The 21,020-nt window shown below is 43.2% G+C and overlaps 1 protein-coding gene across 1 annotated transcript in view; it reads right to left on the bottom strand.

Annotated features, from left to right (window-relative positions):
- Positions 1-21,020, bottom strand: part of LOC124777318 (phospholipase B1, membrane-associated-like) — a 94,581-nt gene that overhangs the window by 46,159 nt on the left and 27,402 nt on the right. Inside the window, exon 3 of the mRNA XM_047252678.1 lies at positions 1,375-1,601. Coding sequence (XP_047108634.1) covers positions 1,375-1,601 — 227 coding nt within the window. The remainder of the gene's footprint in view (positions 1-1,374; positions 1,602-21,020) is intronic.

Genomic DNA, 21,020 nt, shown 5'->3' with positions numbered 1-21,020 from the left:
TGTAACTTGCCAAGTACACTACTCATCATTAAAATTGCTACACCACGAAGATGACGTGCTACAGAAATTTAACCGACAGGAAGAAGATGCTTTGATATGCAAATGATTAGCTTTTCAGAGCATTCACACAAGGTTGGCGCCGGTGGCGACGCCTACAACGTGATGACATGAGGAAAGTTTCCAACCGATTTCTCATACACAAACAGCAGTTTACCGGCGATGCCTGGTGAAACGTTGTTGTGATGCCTCGTGTAAGGAGGAGAAATGCTTACCATCACGTTTCCGACTTTGATAACGGTGGGGTTGTAGCCTATCGCGATTGCGATTTAGCGGATCGCGACATTGCTGCTCGCGTTGGTCGAGATCCAATGACTGTTAGCGGAATATGGAATCGTTGGGTTCAGGAGGGTAATACGGAACGCCGTGCTGGATCCCAACGGCCTCGTATCACTAGCAGTCGAGATGACAGGTATCTCCTCCGCATGGCTGTAACGGATCGTGTAGCTACGTCTCGATCTCTGAGTCAACAGATGGGGACGTTTGCAAGACAACAACCATCTGCACGAACAGTTCGACGACGTTTGCAGCAGCATGGACTATCAGCTCGGAGACCATGGCTGCGGTTATCCTTCACGCTGCATCACAGAAAGGAGCGCCTGCGATCATAATGGTATGGGATACCATTGGTTACACGTCTCGGTCACCTCTTGTTCGCACTGACGGCACTTTGAACAGTGGACGTTACATTTCAGATGTGTTACGACCCGTGGCTCTACCCTTCATTCGATCCCTGCGAAACACTACATTTCAGCAGGATAATCCACGATCGCATGTTGCAGGTCCTGTACGGGCCTTTCTGGATACAGAAAATGATCGACTGCTGCCCTGGCAAGCACATTCTCCAGATCTCTCACCAACTGAAAACGTCTAGTCAATGTCGGCCGAGCAACTGGCTCGTCACAATACGCCAGTCACTACTCTTGATGAACTGTGGTATCGTGTTGAAGCTGCATGGGCAGCTGTACCTGTACACGCCATCCAAGCTCTGTTTGACTCAATGCCCAGGCGTATCAAGGCCGTTATTACGGCCAGAGGTGGTTGTTCTGGGTACTGATTTCTCAGAATCTGTTCACCCAAATTGCGTGAAAATGTAATCACATGTCAGTTTTAGTATAATATATTTGTCCAATGAATACCCGTTATCATCTACATTTCTTCTTGGTGTAGCAATTTTAATGGGCAGTAGTGTATTTGTGGAGTGAAATGAAGGGGTACGTTCGTGACACACAGACTACGTTTAATGTATCGTAATGAAGCTGCTCGACTTGTGCAGTCACAGACGCTTGCGGAGTGGGCCAGTGCCAGTGTACGCGCCTTCCAGTGCCTGTCGAAGTCGACGGCAGGGTGCGCGCGCATGCGCCGGACGAGCAGCCTGGCCTGGAAGGGCACGTCGCGGCTCATGGCGCCGCCCTCGGCCACGTTGAACTGCGACGCCTTCTGGTGCGAGAGCGCATCGTGCAGCGAGAAACCCACCAGCCGCGGGTTGAACTCCTTCAGGATGTTGGGCAGCGTCAGGAAGCGGCGCCAGCTGCCCTCGCCTCCTGCAACATCCCCGTTCTGCTCTAGAACCCTATTTGCGGAACTACAATGGTGTGCAAAACTGAAGGACAAAAGTAATTTTCTCATGATGTCTGTCAAGTAACGTAGCTCAATGAAACGTGGACAATACATACAAATATCTGCAACAGTATAGTAACGGAAAGACGCAGTAATTACATAGAAACCAGCGTGCTTTATGATAGCTCCATGGAGACTAGAAGAGTCGGGGTGTTGTTATTAAGTGGGTGTGTGACCACCACGGAGGGAAATACATGATCTGCAATGAGCAACCGACCTAGGTGGTCACTCAGTTCTAGGCGCTGCAGTCCGGAACTGTGCGATTGCTACGGTCGCAGGTTCGAATCCTGCCTCGGGCATGGATGTGTGTGATGTCCTTAGGTTAGTTAGGTTTAAGTAGTTCTAAGTTCTAGGGGACTGATGACCTCACATATTAAGTCCCATAGTGCTCAGAGCCATTTGAACCATTTTGCAGTGAGCATCTATGCTGGCCACAAAGATGGTAACGATTTCTTGTACTAGGGCTTTCCATTCCTCCGCCAGCACGGCTGATAGGTTCTGGATGGTCGTTGGTACATGTCGGTGGGCTGCAGTGCATCTTTAACAATGCATCCCATACTTGCAGGATGGTATTCAAGTCGGGCAGCAGGCAGGCCAGTCCATTCGCCGAATACCCAGAGAGCTCCTTCACTGTTGAGTGCCATCGCACATGCTTATCAATAGTAATGAAGGCAGCGCCGAATGCATCCCTGATAAAACGCACTTGGGGAAGGAACAAAGTATCATAATAACGTTGACCAGTAACTGTACAGGATTCTAGTATTCGGAGATCAGAACACCCATGCTGCATTATACACACCTTAACACCTGGACCACTAAGCGATCATTTTCCTGGGTGCATTATACGCTCTCACCATTCACCATGTGTCGATACGTCCAGAATCTTTACCCAGACTGAATCTGCTCTAATCTGAGAAGAGCACGTGGTCTCACTCTTTGTTGGTCCGGTTTCTGTACTCTGGCAACATAGCAGTGTCGCCGATGTGCAGGCATGAATAGACCACACCGCACTGGTCGTCAGACAAGAGCTCACCTCAATGTAACCGCTGTGCTACTGTAGAACTTGAGATTGCGTCCCTTGCAGATCTGTTAAATGTGGTTGCAGCTACACCCATTTGGTGTGGGACCCTTCTTCCTGTTGTACAATGTACCGATCATCTGTAGCTGTACTTGACCATTGTCGACGACCTCCTCTCCTTTCGATAGCTCGCCATGCACGTCTAACAATGTTGTGGGCACTACCATACTCATGGACTACAGTCCTCACACTTCGACCTTCCAGTTTACCTTCAAGTCTTGCCATTGGGAAGTCATCCAAATGTTGTCTGTGTGCCATGTTCTTGAACACAACCACTGCAGAGCACTGTGGCAATGTTGTGGGCACTACCATACTCATGGACTACAGTCCTCACACTTCGACCTTCCAGTTTACCTTCTAGTCTTGCCATTGGGTAGTCATCCAAATGTTGTCTGTGTGCCATGTTCTTGAACACAACCACCGCAGAGCACTGTGGCAATGTTGTGGGCACTACCATACTCATGGACTACAGTCCTCACACTTCGACCTTCCAGTTTACCTTCTAGTCTTGCCATTGGGAAGTCATCCAAATGTTGTCTTTGTGCCATGTTCTTGAACACAACCACCGCAGAGCACTGTGGCTGCTCGCTGATTGAAAAACACTGTTTCCTCCCGTTCCTTCGACTGCCTCATGTTGGGACCACCACTTTGGGCTCTATATTCATATTGACCTCTCGCCATGTGACGTCCACTTTTCATGGCATGACTGGGAGATGTGTGGCAATAGCTCCCGCATTTTCAGTTATTACCATCGACATTATATATCTCGTCTTTAATTTTCGCAGTGAAAAGTACATTTGTACTCTGAGAAGCAATATCAGTGTTTTGCTCTTCTTGTTGTCTGTGACTTATTCAGGCTGTGTTCACAGAATCCTGGAGACAAACCATAGGGTAGGAACATCTGTTCATGATGGTTATGATGACGATAATGATGATGACGTTGGATGAGGAGCACGCAACAGTACGAGCACCAGCGCTGTTACAAAGTGTCAGCATGCTATTGTCGTGGAGTGGATGAGGAGGGCTTTCCCCAAAGGCGGAGTTCCTTATGATGCATGAAAGTCAACCTATCAGTTATAAAAATCGACCTTCATGATACACTAAAAAGTGACACTGAAAATCGGTTAATAAAAATGTTTAAGTGCCAGGGCAAGTTATCCATTCAGGGTAAGCTCACCTCGCCTTCCCAGCAGCTTAGGGATGTGGTCCAGCAGTTCAAAAAATTTCTATATCTGTGGTATACTTGTGTCAGCGTCAGTGGGGGTGGTGGACTGACATCCAGCCAAACCACTAGCAGTTCCACTATGTCAGCCAAATTATGTTGAAGCAAAAGTGGACTCCCATAATCTTCACAGAGTGGTGGACACTCCTGCCAGTGAATCAAACCGAGCGTTAATGGACAATGTCCTATTTGCGGGCTGGTGGGCACCACTTTCTTCCATCTGTTTGGTTGGTATGAAGTCCATCATTCCTGCATGGTCGATTGAGTCAACACAGCATACTACGTGTGTTCTCACTATCAAACAGAAACAGAAAAACTGGAGAGGCACCCCACCTTATGGAAGACACGTTAGATTTGTTATAAACCAGAGACATTTCAGCACACAATAAACAGAAAACGTTTCATTTTTTGGAGATGACAAGCTCTAGAATGTATGGTGGATACGAAACTACTGGCATATGCAACTAAAAGTTTCGTGTGAGGTGCAACAGGTGGAAGTGAAGATATCTGCTGGTGACTGAGGATAGTGTACTGAACAACATTAGACCAGGATTTAAGTCATATTAATAATTATAGCTACTGCAATTATGTTTTTGGGTTTGGAAGTACCTCCAAGTATATGTGACGAAAGCAAACCATTAACGCTTATTTTCCCCCGGGCAGTAGGTCAGATGTTGAAGTTTGGATGTGAACGCCACATGGTTAGTCTATACTGACACGTGAATACTGAATACACTGGTGCAATTACGACCATGCAGAAGCGATCGAGTCGTAAAGTTTATGACGTATCTGTGTGAAGACTGTTTGACGCAGGGAAATAACAACCAGTGTGCTGACGTGTGCGGTTCCTAAGGTACCACACATAAAAATATCTGCACATACACCTGTTACATCCTGTATAATGTCTCAACTCTGTGATATATCTCTCAGTTGTATACCAAATGTAAGCTAGTGTAAAATTTTGACGCCTACTAACCGCTTCTTTTTCAGATGTAAATACTTTGAGACAAAAATTAATGTACTCTACAAAAGTGGTTGACATATAATGGCCTTTTTTCAGAAAGAAAATAAACAAAATTCTCACTGAAGATAGCACATAAACTGCTGAAACATGTATAGTTTATAACAAAACTACGAAACGGTATCTTACATAAAGCAGACGTCCTCTACAGTTTCTGTTTCTTTTTTCTTTCTTTAAAAAAAAAAAGAAGAGCTACAGCATCCAAAATATTATCATTAAATGGAAAGAATTGCTTGATTCTGATACGATACAAAGTTGTAATTATAGTTATCATATTTATAGAAGGCGGTTTATGTGTTGGATAATGTCTAGGCACAGCGTAATGAAGCTATAAAGTCGCACGGCTAGTTTATAGACTGTATTGACATATATTTAAGAGACGTGACCAGGTAACACTGCACTACAGGACTTCCAATCCGTCAGTTTGTTGAATATATACACTATTCGAGCGATTATCACTTGCACAAAAAATTTGTTTCTAACTGTCTGATCATCACCTCGTTCTACAGATCTTTAGAAAATTGCCCTTAGTTTAACAGTCCCAAAGGAAAACGTTGTACTAGCACTCGTGAAATGAAGAATGAGTCTGTGCAAGTCATATTTTAGTTTCTCTAACTATGAAGGAAGATTAAACATACAATAACGTATAGAACGCAAAACAAATTTATTTTCTACACGTTATAACTATAAACTGAACGTGTTTCGGTATACTATCACTTTGGCATAGGGGAGTAATGTTGTACACAGGCGCACTTCTCAAACTTTTACCTTTAGTCTGTTTACAAGTTTTATAAGTTTTGAAATAGAAGATACTGGAAATTAACACAAATGTCCTTTTTGCAGGCAGGTAAAATTGTAGAGATATTAAACAAATTCTTCTCATTTGCAAGTACCGCATGTTGCATGGTAAAAGGTCTTCTTCTGTTTCAAGTGAGAAGATGCTGCACGATGGACGAAGTATGGCTTAACTGTCCACATGTTATATAAATAGTTCTAAATATATATATACATCATTTTACTCACCATAAAATTCTGTACCTGAAGTATTCATTCTGTACCTGAAGAACATATTCCAAATTGCTTTAATCTACTATAAAGCACTTAAATGTATAGAAGAGAAATATTTACAAATGCTGTACGAAACACAGCCTCATGTTTAACAACAACAAAAGCTATAGACGATGGCATAATCTGTTTATAGCGTTCTGTAGTGCGCATTCCTTCGTGTGTTTCTAAAGTTAGTAACAAGACTAAAGTAACGACCAAAAAACACCATGAGTTCCTCTAGGCGCAACACTCTTCCTGCTAGGAAACCGTTTCACACTGTCACCGTAGCGAAACTTATTGAAACATAGAACCACCAGTACGGTATAACGTAGTAAAATGGCTCTGAGCACTATGCGACTTAATTTCTGAGGTTATCAGTCGCCTAGAACTTAGAACTACTTAAACCTAACTAACCTAAGTACATCACACACATCCATGCCCGAGGCAGGATTCGAACCTGCGACCGTAGAAGTCGCGCGGTTCCGGACTGAGCGCCTAGAACCGCTAGACCACCGCGGCCGGCTATAACGTAGTACAAAAACCTAAAAATAGCTGTGTCCGTTCCTTCTTTTCTATATAAGAACGGTACCTAAGATACTAACGAATTTTTGCTTTTCACGTTAAAATCGTGCTTTCTTTGAATACCTTTCAGTTAACATTTCTCAGCATTCCCGTTACACACTATCTCGCTATTCAGACACCATGTAACCATTAGCGATGCCATTCTCTTTACCTACACCATGGACGCCATTAGTCTGCCATTAACTCGCTTGTATGAATAATAAAGTAGCAGGAACCTAACCTTTGAATGATTTTCCTCGCCATGTTAGAGAAGTAAATAACATCTCGAGCTTCAAAATACAGCTGTTGTTACGTTTATCAAAACAACAACAATACCTGTCTTTGTTCTGTACGGCACCACTTACCACTTAACAACAAAGTAACCTTTCTTATCACTTTTAACTCTATTACTTTCATTTTATTATTATTATCACATTTAATTTATTATCATTCTTATGTAACCATTAGGCAAAAGTACTGTATGTATAAAAACCAGGTTTGTAATTTTCTGATCAAGTTGAATACGAAATTAAATAAATAAACTGCACTCATTAAATGAACAGTCTTCTACGCCACCAGAGCTTTTAATTAGTTGTCATTAAGTAGAATGACATCGATTACAAGAGAAGGAGTTGGAAAACCAATTTACTGGCATACTGCACTCCTAAGAAGGCGGGTGTAAGGTCCACTTTGTGCAGTAAGACACCAATATGTGGCATTGTCAGTTAACTTTCTACGTCTGTTCCACTACACACACCGAAGCTGTTCTGTCCCCTGGAACTGGCGAGCTTAGGATGTACACCGCAAAGGAACTCACTTTATGACTCTTATTTTTTTTAAAAAAAATTACATATTAATATTTGTCTCAGCTGTAATGGACACTGCTGTGGCAGACTAGCCGGTACCATTCGTAGAATGACAGAAAAATACATCTTAAATGTTCAACACCCAACCCAAAGCACACTCTGCTGAAAGATATGATATATAATAATGTGCTACATTGTCTCACACAACAATGGAATGCCCCACCATGCGACTTCTTAGGTGCACGTTATTCAACAGCGCATAACACAACGTAGGCCCAACTTAATAAAATAGGTCTCAGAGGAGGAGCCATCTCGCCTTTTTACCATTTCTTACTCATCCTGCGTGTATCTGTTCCATAAGGCAGGTGGAGCTCTTGAGGCGTAGCGAGAAAACGCTAATGACAAATCCTCCCAGCTCAGGAGCAGAAAAGTCGCAACCCTACTACAGCGCAAACATCGCAAGCGACCAGGAATATTATCATTACCAAATACTTTACAAACATGCCTCGGGAAAGGATGGGGCCCTATAAGACGAGAAAGGTTGGACAGATTGGTTTACGAGTCGGGAAATGGAATGATAGACATCAAGAGTTGCCAAAATTGTAATGTCAGCTTTGGAGAAATACAAAGATTTCACTGCACTGCAAGAAACTAGATGGTTTGGGGCAGGTGGTATAAGTGAAAATAAATCAGCAATTTTTTACAGAGAGTGCGAAGAGAGCAGAAGGCACGAACATGGAACAGTATTCGTGGTGACTGACCATTTCGTAAGGCAACTAAAGAGCTCCAGTGCAAATGGCAAAAGGATATCATGTCTCACTATAAAGCATAAGTATGCACTAACAAAGTGACGAGGAGGTGAAAAGTTATGCGATCTGAAGTTTTTCCGGCGTATTTCCAATTTGAACAGTTCTCGGCTATCCGACCGGGTAGCGTCGTAATTTCTCCACAATATTTCGGCAGACGTACACGCTGCCACTATCAGGTGGTTCCTGACGAATGCTGTGCTGTTCCTCTCGGCGCCCTATATATACTAGCCGTTACCCCCTCCACCGTTCCTCTTCTGGTGTGTTTGGTGCGGGCGGCGCGGAGGCTACCGGAGGTGGTAGGGGAGCGGCGCCTGGGCTGATCTGGGGTCTGCAGACTCCCAGCTCTGAGACCGCATCTTTCTCTCCAGGCTGAGTGCAGGGTTCGAAGCCTGACTAAGTTGCAGGCCGCTGTCTTTGTTAATTAGATCGTCCTGTTGTCGGATTTCGATGGCCTCTATAGTAACGTAGTCCCAGAAGTAGGAGGATTGACAGAGTATTTTTGTTTTTTCATAGTCCATAGTATGGCCACTCTTTATGCAATGGTCAGCCACGGCTGATTTAGTGGCCTGGCGTAATCCAGTAAGGCGCTTGTGTTCGCGGCACCTCTCTTCTATAGTGCGGACTGTCTCCCCAATGTATGAATTTCCGCACTGACAGGGAGTTTGATAAACGCCTGGTTTTCAAAGACCTATGTCATCTTTCACTGAACCCAGTAGAGTCAAGGTTTTTGCAGGAGGCCGGAATACACATTTCACATTGTGTTTCTCCAGGATTCTGCCGATTTTTCTTGAGATGTTTCCGACAAACAGAATGCACACCAACGAATTGTGTTCTTCTGTTTCTTCTTCTTGTTCTCTTGGCGCAGTCTGTCTGAGGGCGTGTCTTTCTTGCTTCTGGTTGTACTTATTTTTCCGAAATGTTGTCTCTAGGTGCTGCAGTTCTGCTGGAAGGCTCTCCTGATCGCAGATCGATCGTGCCCTGTGAACAAGTGTGCGCAAAACGCCTTCACGCTGGGAGCTGTGGTGGCAACTGAAGGCATTTAGGTACAAATCGGTGTGTGTAGGTAGGTTTTCTGTATACACTGTGTCCCAGCTTGCCGTCAGGTTTCCGTTTCACCAGGACGTCAAGAAACGGTAGGGCACCATCCTGCTCCACCTCCATCGTGAACTGTATGTAGGGGTGCAGCGAGTTGAAGTGTTCGAGAAATTCACTGAAGCTGTCCCGTCCATGTGGTCAAGCAACGAACGTGTCATCCACGTAGAGGAAGAAACAAGTTGGTTTTTGTTTGGCTTGTTCTAGTGCCTTCTCCTCGAAATTCCCCATAATAAAGTTGGCTACAACCGGTGAAAGCGGGCATCCCATGGCGACGCCATCTGTCTGTTCACAATAATTTCCTTCGAACAGGAAGTATGTTAAGGTGAGCACGACCTCGAAGAGCCTTGTTAGGTTGTTGTTGAATTTCTTGCTTATCAGATCGGCAGAGTCTTTCAGTGGTACCCTAGTGAAAAGGGGCACTACGTCGAAGCTCACTAACAAGTCGCTGCCCTGGAGCCAAAGTTCTTGTATACATTGTACAAAGTGGATGGAATTGCGGATGTGGTGTTCGCATTTTCCCACAAATGGACTAAGGAGAACCGTCAGGTGTTGGGCCAGTTCGTAGGTTGCTGCTCCTATGTTGCTGACTATTGGACGCATAGGTGTCCCATCCTTGTGGACCTTTGGTATCCCATACAGTCGTGGCGGTGCAGCCGCTCGTGGTCGAAGTTTCTTGAGAGTTTTTCCATCAAAGGTACTGCGAAGAAGATCAAAGGTTCTTCTTTGAAGGCGACTTGTCGGGTCTCCTTCTATCCTTCTGTACGCTGCGTCATCGAGAAGTTCGTACATTTTTCTCTTATATTCTGAATGCAGAAGCAGTTCTGCAGCATTGCCTTTGTCAGCATGCAAGGAGGAAAGTTATTTTCACAAAGAACTGGGAAAGACGATGGAAAACATTGGTACCAGAAATATTAATATCAAGGGAGATTTCGGTGCCAAAGTGGGACAGGAAGGCATGTATAGGTCAACAATTAGGAAGAAGAGTATACATACAAAACAAATGACAATAAGCTGCGTCTCATCAGTTTTGGACTAACGCAGAACCTTGCGGTGAGCTCAAAGACCTGCCCCCACAAACAGATACACAAAGGGACCTGGACTTCCGAATTGGTAATACAATCACATGAGAGGTACAGGAAGTATATGACAGATATTAGATCTTACAAAGGGGCTGATACGGACACAGATTATTACGTAGTAATCGGCAAACTATAACTACAGCTTTGTTACAACAGAAATAGGAACAACGTGGTCAAGAGACAGTTTGAGGTTGAGAAGCTTAAGGATTCAGAGTTGTGTCACCAGTATAATATCAGAGTGCTTAACAAATCTGAAGTCCTGGCATCAGGTCACAGTGATGAAGAAGTCCTAACATTCAGTGGGAAGGTATACAGAGACCTCTGTAAATGAAGCAGTAAAGGCAATTCTAGGCCTAAAAGAGCCAAAAATCAAGAAGAAATGGTTCAGTGATGAATGTCAACGAGCTGTGTAGACCACGAAGAGAGCTGGAGTAACACTCACGCAGGACAGAAATTGTGCAGAAAAGCAGGGAAGCACTGAAGAATATGAAAAGAGAAACAAACAGAATTTTCAATACAACCGAAAAACCAGCCTAAAGTTGCAAATTTCAGTTTCCTTTTATTCACCCTATGACTAATTTCGGGCCGGGACCAATTTTCAGATCATCGTAACGTAGACAAAAACGGTTTTTCCTAAAATGTGAAACCCATGTCGAAAATGTGCAAATGAACTGTTCGACATGATTGCTACATTTTTTGAAATACCATTTTGGACTATGTTACGATTATTTGAAAATGGGTCCGGCCTGAAAGTAATCATCGAGTGGACGCGAAAAAATGAAATTTGCGACTCTGAACTCGTTTTTCGTTGTGCTGTTTAACCGAAGCTGCTGACCCACAGCTATTTCAGCATACTGGAAGTTCGTAAACAGAATCCTGCCGATAAAGGAAAGAAAATTCATGACCAGCACGATTAATGAAATACAGAGGGCAAATGCAAATATTTTACAGCAGAAAAATGGGTCAGATGTTGAAACATGTTAGAAACGGTCAAAGTAGTGGGCGGTTCGTTGTTAATAATAGGGATTGAAATGTGCTGACGGACGACTGAAGAATTCTGGACAGGTGGTGGGAATATTTTGAGCAGTTGCTGAATGCTGAAGATCCTGTAAATGTCTTCGCAGAGGATGTAGAGGAAGAAGAAATTGTAGTAGTTCAACAGGATGTAGATACAACAATTAAGAAACTGGAGAATAATAAGACGTCAGCAGAAGATAGGATAACGGCAGAGATGTTTTGGCAGGACGTGGAACACTTCAAAAGAGAAACAAACTGAATTGACAAAACTCATAGCATACCTCCTAATATTTTGACTGGCCTCATTTTGCCCATCATAGTGCAGCTACTCGAAGTGGCAAGGACGCAACAATTCGCTGGAAGCTTCCAGCAGAAATGTTGAGGCATGCTGCCTCTATAGCCCACCTGTAACTGCAAAAGTGTTGCTGGTGCATGATCTTGAGAACGAACTGACCTCTCGTATATGTCCCATAAACGTTCAATGGCATCATGTTGAGCGATCTGGGTGGCGAAATGATTCACTCGAATTTTCAAGAATGTTTTTCAAACCAGCTGCGAACAGCTTTGACCCAGTGACGTGTCACATCGTTGTTAGGTAACATGAAGACCATGAATAGCTGCAGATGGTCTCCAAGCAGGTGAACGTAGCCATTTCCAGTTAATGAGCGATTCAGTTGGACCAGAGGAACCAACCCCCATTCCGCGTAAACGTAGCTCCCACCATCACAGAGCCACCACCAACATCCACGGTGCCATGTTGACGATTTGGGTCCATGACTTCGTGAGGTCTGCACCAAACTGGAACACTACATCAGCTCTGACCAGGACGCGATTTTCGAGTCGTCTTCGGTCCAACTGATATTGTCACGAGCGTAGGAGAGGCGCTGCAGGCGATGTCGTACTGTTAGCAAAGGCACTCGCGTAGGTCGTCTGCTGCAATAGCCCATTAACGCCAACTTTCACCGCACTGCCCTAACGGATAGTACGTCTCACATTGACTTCTGTGGTTATTTCACGTAATGTTTCCTATCTATTAGCACTGACAGCTCTACGCAAACGCCGCTGCTGTCGGTCGTCAAGTGAAGACCGTCGGCCACTGCCTGATCTGTGGTGAGTGATAATGTGTGAAACTTGATATTCTTGGCACACCTTTGTCACTGTCTGTCTTGGAATTGCCGGCCGGTGTGGCCGTGCGGTTCTAGGCGCTTCCGTCTGGAACCGCGTGACCGCTACGGTCGCAGGTTCGAATCCTGCCTTGGGTATGGATGTGTGTGCTCTCCTTAGGTTAGTTAGGTTTAAGTAGTTCTACGTTTTAGGGGACTGATGACCACAGATGTTAAGTCCCATAGTGCTCAGAGCCATTTGAACCATTTATCTTGGAATCTTGAGTTCCGTAACGATTTCGAAGTGGAATGTCCCATGCATCTAGCTCCAACAACCATTCCGCTTTCAAAGTCTTTTAATTCCTGCTGTGCGGCAATAATCACATTGGAAACCTTTTCACATGAATCAGCTGAGTACAAATGACAGCTCCGCCGATGCACTCCCATCAGCATATGTTCATGTCGCTATCCCATTACTTTTGACGTCAGTGTACAATGTCGTAAGTGAAAGATAGAGAAGGAGGAGGTCGCGAAAGAATGGTACAAATGCACAAACAGAACAATAAAAGGAACGGTATTAGTTATATAGTTATTTCTCTACTAAGTGTACCATACAAAGTGTTTTCGTTAATAATTCTTGAAGAGCTGAAGCCTTTTGTTAGAGGTACTGTTGAAGACTTTCAGGTAGATTTTCGGGCAAGAAGATCAGCTGTAGAAAAAATTTTTACCTAGAAACAAATCTGGAAGATGTGCTGGGAATTCAGTGAACGATTCCTAGTAACATTTGTAGATTATTCTCAAAGGCAAATGATAATTTACATGAATGAATTAAGTACAGTATCCTGAGGCTGCTCGGCATACCAAGGAAGTTAATTAGTTTGATGAACGTGTGTACAACGGAGGCAAAAGCAAAGGTGATATGCCAGAGGAAGCTATCTACGGATTTCAACATTAAAAATGATATGAGATAACGTGATGCCATTTCAAAATTGCTTTTCAGTATGGTCCTGGAGAGTGTAATTTGGGCAATGGAAAGTTGAGGCAAAGGGGTGAAGCTGACTGGAAGAACACAGCAATTCGGATGTGCTGACGACATTGGAGCCATAGCGGAGTCAGAGGAAGAGACTGCAGAAACCGTAGAGGACTTAGCACAGAATTCCAGTAAGACTGGACTGGCGATTAATACAGAGAAGACTGAAATGTTAAAGTATCCAGAGAATCCCCTAATAAAGTCACATTACACGCTATAATATGAAATATAACGAGAGTGAAAGTTTTGAAATACCTTGGAACCTGGTTCAACAGGTATAATAACCTACAAGAAGAAATTGATCAACGTATTGTCAATGGGTCTAAAACTTATCTTGATCTGAAGCAGATAATGGCATCAAAAAATCTGTCAGTTAAGACCAAACTTACAAGGAACAGAAACCTTAAGCATCACAAAGAACGATGAAGAGAACTGCTGATTTGTGAATGGAAAATCATGAGAAAGATCTTTGGACCAAACCGTGAAGAGAACAGATGGAGACGTAGAAAGAACCAGGAACTGCACGACGTAATGAATCATTCGAACACTGTGCAGAAAATGAAAGCGCAGAGAATAAACCTGGCTGGGCACATTTCTAGGGGGCCAGAAAAGTCCCGGGCCAAGGCTGTGCTTACGGCAAAACCTGATGGAATTCGCCCATGCGGACGACCAAGGAGATGGTGGGAAGTTCTTCAGCAGCTGAGTGTCCGTGACAACTGGATCTGGATCCAAAATGCATAATGTCGCCATCTATGGAGGAACATTGTAAAGTCGCGTATGATCTTCAAAGTCCGTGATCGCCGATATATATGTGAGGGTAGACATGAAACTACGATCCACTTGTACTACACAAGTGGATACAGGGTGATACCAACCCTTATCAACGAAAATCAGAAACACAGCTGGTAGAGTGACTGTGCATAGTGCGTTCTGCAGGAGTAGCAGCTACACCTGCACTGGCAATGCAGCTGTAGATTTTTACGTCACGAACCCACTTCTGCAGGTGGCTCTCTCACAGACATATCTTGCATGACGTTTGCCTAGGAAGGTATTCTCGATTTCTACAACTGTCGTGTGTGGGCTGATAAAAAAACCACTTGCAGAAATCTTCGCCCCCTCCTGCCCTCCATCCTGCCCACCCTCCCCCCCCCCCCCCCCGCCTCCCCCACGGGTTTCAGGAACGATACGGTCTGCACATCTGGGCAGAGTTTCTAGATGACCGTGTCATTGGGCAATACCTTCTTCTGCCGCATCTTACAAATGGCGCGTACTTGCAATTCCTTGATGACGTCCTGTATGGCCTCTGGGAGATGTTCACTGCACATTCGTCAAAATATGTGGGTCCGCGACGATGGCACACCAACTAATTTTTCATACGAGGTCCGAGACCATCTGGACCAGTGATTTGGGCAACAGCGGATAGGTCGTAGTGAGCCGGTTGCTTCATCTCCACGTTCTCCCGACGGGTCACATGGAATCCTTGATTTACGAGATCCCTGTGGCATCCCAGGAAGACCTACTGCCACGAGTTATGGCTTTGAAGGATACTGGAGGACCAGATAAGGTGTTCGTGTGAACCAGAACTTGGTACGAAGGCACCTTAGCTGCGCTGACGTCGGTAGTGGTCACATCGACCCCTGCTTCTAAGTGGACCAAGGCGAGAAGTAGCAGGAGGCAGAGAGCAATGTGTGTTGTATTTTGCGTGAAGCAGGAAACCGGTACATTTCCGGTACATAACCATCTCGGTCTCCACCACAACTCCTGAAAGTCTGTAAAGGGAATTTAATTACATGCTGTATGTCCACTATCCCTGCAGATGACGAACAGACTGAAAAACAAAAAAACAAAAAAAAAAGAGAGGATGAAATAAATTATTCAGCTGTTAAAGGGAAAAGAGAATTTAATTGTTGTGTGGGACTAAATTCAATAGTAGGAAAATAAAGAAAAGGGAAAATAGTAGGAGGAATGAGAGGAAAAGATGTTAGGGAGAATCGCTTGGTAGAATTATGCACAGAGTACAGTATAATCATTTTCACACTTTGTTTAAGAAACGTGAAAGAAAGCTGTGTACCAGGAAGTGAACTGAGCAATTGTAAAGCTCCAAATAGATTTTGTAATGGTATGACAAAGATACAGAAACGGAGTTTAAGTTTCAAACCACTTCCGGAAGCAGATGAGGACTTGGAATAATTTGTTAGTCATGACATTCACCAATGGCAGATAGACTGGAAGCAATGGCAGACAGGCTGGAAATTAAGCAGGTAGGGCCTGGGTAAGTTACAATAACCAGACCTTCTGAGTTTCAAAAACATGGCTCAAATGGCTCTAAGCACTATGGGACTTAACATCTGAGGTCATCAGACCCATAGACCTAGAAATACGTAAACCTAACTAACCTAAGGACATCAGACACATCCATGCCCGAGGCAGGGTTAGAACCTGCGACCGTAGCAGCAGTGAGGTTCCTGAGTGAAGCGCCTAGAACCGCTCGGCCACAGCGGCCAGCTGTCTGAGTTTCGAAAGGAACTTTAGGTAATGACAGAAACAGATGAAAGAATTCTAAGAGAACATGAATGGTCAGCTTTGAGGTTTCTTGTTCAATCTGTACATGTCAGTAAGGAAGATCGCAGCAAAATTTGATTAGAAATTAAAATTCTAAGATAAGGAATACAAAGTACGAGGTTTAGCGATGACACTGTAACTTTGTTACATCGATGATCAACTGAACAGAGGTGATAGACCTTAGAACAAATATTATATGATGAACAGCAACAAAAGTATAATTAAGATATGGTAATCTATTCATATTGTATCAGGGGGTGCTGAGGGAACTATATTAGAAAATGAGCAGTAGATGAGGTTTGCTGTTTTGGCGGCGACAAAACAACAGACAATAGCCGAAATAAAGAGGATAAAATGCAAGCTGACATAGAAAAAAACAGAAATATGACGTAAATACGTAGGCTTACGTGGTCGGAGTCAGTCCCATTGAATTCTTTCTTGGTGAACGGCTATGCTATTTTATAAAATGCTAAAATAACCGACGTTTCGGCCTTGTTGCAGCCGCCTTCCTCAGGGCAAAGACCAATTAACTGAGAAATGGTTGCTTCATTATATTGCTTTTCTCATTGCGTCACTAGCCCATCTACTTAGACAAGGAGTACACTGAAGCAACCATTCCGCAAGCGATATACTGAAGGGCCGAGTGCCCTGAGGGAGGCAGATGAGCCGTGGCGGCTTGTCGTACCGTATCGATATCATATGCTCTTGTCTTTGGGTCTAAGATGTCTCCCAGCGAGCGCAGCTTCCTCTGGCGTAGCCTGGAGTGCCGGCTTGCTGAGCCCGCAAGAGCAGTCTGACAGTTGGCATGATGAGGCGAGTATCAGAGGAGTTGTAGTTTACTGGGAGGGATTTTCGAGTGTCGTGTTCAGCTGTGTTTTGCTTGCAGTGCCGAGGTACCTCAAGAGTGTATTATTAAAAACCCGCCGAACTGCTCCGGTTCTCTTTATTGGTACTGTAGCCAGTACCTCCATGGAATTTGCAGGCTGAATTGTATGAGTAAAAATTTGTGTGTTAAAAAGGTCTGTTAAACAATTTAATTAGATCTTTGTACATTGCAACTTATTGGAAATTTGATCTGTGAATTTTAAGTGTCTGTGGCGCCTTTAATTTCGATTAATGTCCCTCTCTACAACGAAGCTTGTGAAGTTCGTTGGCAGTAGCATTTGTGTAAGTGCTTTTCCCTGCCTCTTATTAATTCTCGCCTTCCTTGAGGCAAACAACTATTCACTGATATTAGTTCCGGCGTACGGTGTATGTCGATGCTTAACATTATCACAGATTGTTTCATAAAATTTTGGGTGAACTTCCGAATGTCTACAACTTGCTGTCAAGATGTTTCAACGCAGTGTCTTCTGGCTATCTTCAGGTTGTGTATTCCTGGCGTGAAAGTGGACTTTCGCGCTGCGCGAATGTTATCAGTGTTAAGAACAATGTGACTTATGTTTAATTTGAGCATTGTGAATAAATGCTGTGCTAAATTTGTACATTAATCGTATTTCTGGACTCGAATTCACTATGTCTTATTCACTGAATCTAATGTACTATTTATTTTGTTTCAGGTCGTGTATATCGAGTGTTGGTTTTATTTAAGTGGGTTATATGGAAATTTTAGTTTGTTTTAGGACACATTGCCCGTTATGTGCTTGCCTGGACTGTTTTCATCCTCAGGAGTCGTAGAATCTGAGGCAATTGGCTCGCAGTTTGTTCCAGCAGGGTTTGGTATAGCTACTGAATTCCGAAATTTCGTTTAGGAGGGTAGGACGTCAAACGGATCGACTTGGAGCAGGAGAGTCACCACAGGACATTTTGATTTCTACTGTCTATACTTTTACAAATAAATTCATAAAACTTTGGCACCATGACCAGGAAGGATTGAGGACTCACACTCATCGTAGTGGAAGTTCAAAAACGTAGCAAAATACCTTTTTTTACATCAGGAGAGTCACCACAGGACATTTTAATTTCTACTGTCTATACTTTTACAAATAAATTCATAAAACTTTGGCACCATGACCATGAAGGATTGAGGACTCACACTCATCGCAGTAGAAGTTCAAAAACGTAGCAAAATACCGTTTTTTACATGTGAAATTTGATCTTTTTTCACTTATTTCTGGCTGCATTTGTTGCTATAGGTACACTTTTCTTCCTAAGTAAGAGAGATTCTGCCATGCATTTTTCATAGCATACAAACAGTAGTTACAAGTGTATGAAACTCTAGAATTTTCCAAAACTATTAAAAACTGTGGAAAAAATTGAGATCATTAACTATAAAACTTGAATTTTTTCTAAACATGAAGTTTAAAATGTAACAGTTCACTCAGTTTTTCATAAATTAAATAACTTCTAGAGTTTCATACACCTGTAACTATGGTTTGTATGCCGTGCAAAAGTCATCGAAGAATCTCTCTTACTTAGGAAGAAAAGTGTACCTATAGCAACAAATGCAGCCAGTAGTAAGTGAAAAAATGATGAAATTTCACATGTAAAAAAAATGTGTTTTGTTACGATTTTGATCTTCCACTGCTATGAGTATGAATCCTATATCCTTCCCGGTCATGCTGTTAAAGTTTTATGAATTTATTTGTAAAAGTATAGACAGTGGAAATTTAAATGTCCTGTGGTGCCCCTCTTGCTCCAAGTCGGCCCGTTTGATGTCCTACCCCCTTAAGCCAACTGCAAGTGGTGTCTTCAGTTTTTTCTTAGAACACCGTTAAATTTCGAGTATCGCTGAGTAAGAAATTGGTTAACAACTGAGAGCGTAATCATTATTTCTTATAAGCTTGGCTGTGACTTGAGCTTGCGCTTACTGAAATTTATTTGTGCTGCAGGGAATTTGTTTAAGACGGCATGTGCTCTGGCATCGTAGCTGTTTACCGGTCCTCGCCAGACTCACTCATTCTGCGTCCAGTCGGCTTACACAGACGCCTATTTATGCGACTCTGTACACAAATCCTGGGCAGCGAAAGCTTGCGCTGTCCGTCTTCTGCAGTGCTATTTCTTAGAAGCGCAGCCGTGGCGTATAATGCTTCTATTTAAAGTTAAGCTGAAATTTTAAAGCAAATCTGAGTCATTCCGTTTGTTAATTAAAAGAAGCTCTCTTTTTATAACCTTATTGCTCTTTTAAGTTATATAAACATTGTACTAGCGTTTCAGATCTCAACGGTCTTTATTTGTTAATTTAAATTTTAATTATTTGATTATGGTCGAGGAACCTTGTAAGCCTTGCTATCATGTCTTCTCCTTCTTTGGTCGCTTTGTATTTTAGAAAAATAATTTTTTGGTAGTGGTCTGTTATGTTAACATCTAACATAAATGTTAAGTACTAGGAATTTTCTGAAAGCACTTTCTTTCAGCGCTGACTTGAACGTCACTGAATGCAACAGGGGGACTCTGAAGTCGTGCTAAGAGAAATGTGAACTGCAAGTGCTCCTCAGAAATCCTTTTCACCTAGAAGAAGTACTGCCTCTGCTTCAGTCATATCAACTTCCCATATTTCTACAGCAGCAATGCCTGAACGTATTTGACGAGTAGTTAATTTGGCAAGCTCTATTTAATGAGAACCGGTAGTACGACTTCTCAAGCTTGCCTACTCATCTCGCATGTCACGAATCGAACAAGTGCGCAACGAATCTGTCAGTAACTGTTACGCGTGGTAGACTCGCATACAAACAGCTGTGCGGGCAGTTACCAAAGAGCACCTTGAATCCTTACCACAATATTTAGATTAGGACTGTTGACATTTTTAAAAATACCGAAATCTCATGTATTGATATTTTAAAAATATCGTTGTCGGCTACGAAACAGCGAGGAGAAGGTATCGATGTATCGACGGAAAAATCGTAGCCGTACCTCGCTAGATAAATATCGGCTGCACATTGTAAACATCCTGTAGGCTTTACAGTTGTATATTTAAGTGTTGATTTATTATTAAATATATCGTGCATCAGCAAGCTAGCAGGCTGCCTACCACTCTTAGAGCAAGAACTGAAAGGAAAACGATGTACATTCACGCTTGGCGATAACCACTTTGCTAATAACGGATCTGCATGTAAGTGGCTCAACAAAAGGTGTCCAATAGGTCCGTCATTCGGTATCGTCACAGATCGGATTTGTTCGGAAAACTTCACATCGGTTTCCTTGTTATTCCATTACTGCCAACGCCAGTGAACTAGGAGAATACGAGGAACTAAAAACTGCAGTTTCTATTAGAAGCGCCTATTTAGTCAGCATTTCCCCTCACACGTCTCCGTCCACAGTAAAGACCAATCATGTCCTTGAGACTTTTGTTCCTCATTTTCATCAGCTGTTTTTGAAGACGGCCGATGTGAAGATATAACTTACTAGTTGCGTTAAGGTTGTTTCTTATCGCAGCTGGTCTGCTATTTCTTCACTTTGGAAATCTTGTTATTCCATCACACACTCCCCCGCTGGCCGCTGTGGCAGAACATTTGTAGGCGCTTGAGTCCGGAACCGCGCTGGTGCTACGGTCGCAGGTTCGAATCCTGCCTCGGGCATGGATGTGTGTGATGTCCTTCGATTACAGCCATTTGAACCATGTTGAACCCCCCTCCCCCCCCCCACCCCCCCAAAAAAGGGCAAACGAACTTCTTTTATGGCACATATACTTTAGTAAGGCTCTTTCACACGGTGAAAGTAACATTATGTTCATCTAGAATTTCAAAGGTAAAACTTCAAATATTTACTGGATATTGTGAAAAATGTAATACGAAATAAAAATATCGGCACTCGATATTGCCCTTTTGATACCGATATATGATGTATAGGCGGAGAAAAATTTCGGCTATATGCCTGGATATATTTTGGAAGAAATACCGATACATCGACAAATGGATTTTTTGTCAACAGCCCTAATTCAGTTGCGATGGTTGCAGCACGTGGAAGCTTCAGTC

This window comes from Schistocerca piceifrons, chromosome 1, assembly GCF_021461385.2.
Source record: "Schistocerca piceifrons isolate TAMUIC-IGC-003096 chromosome 1, iqSchPice1.1, whole genome shotgun sequence".
Taxonomy (NCBI): domain Eukaryota; kingdom Metazoa; phylum Arthropoda; class Insecta; order Orthoptera; family Acrididae; genus Schistocerca; species Schistocerca piceifrons.
Note: the sequence above shows the minus strand (reverse complement) of the source record. Positions and strands in the feature narration are given on the sequence as shown.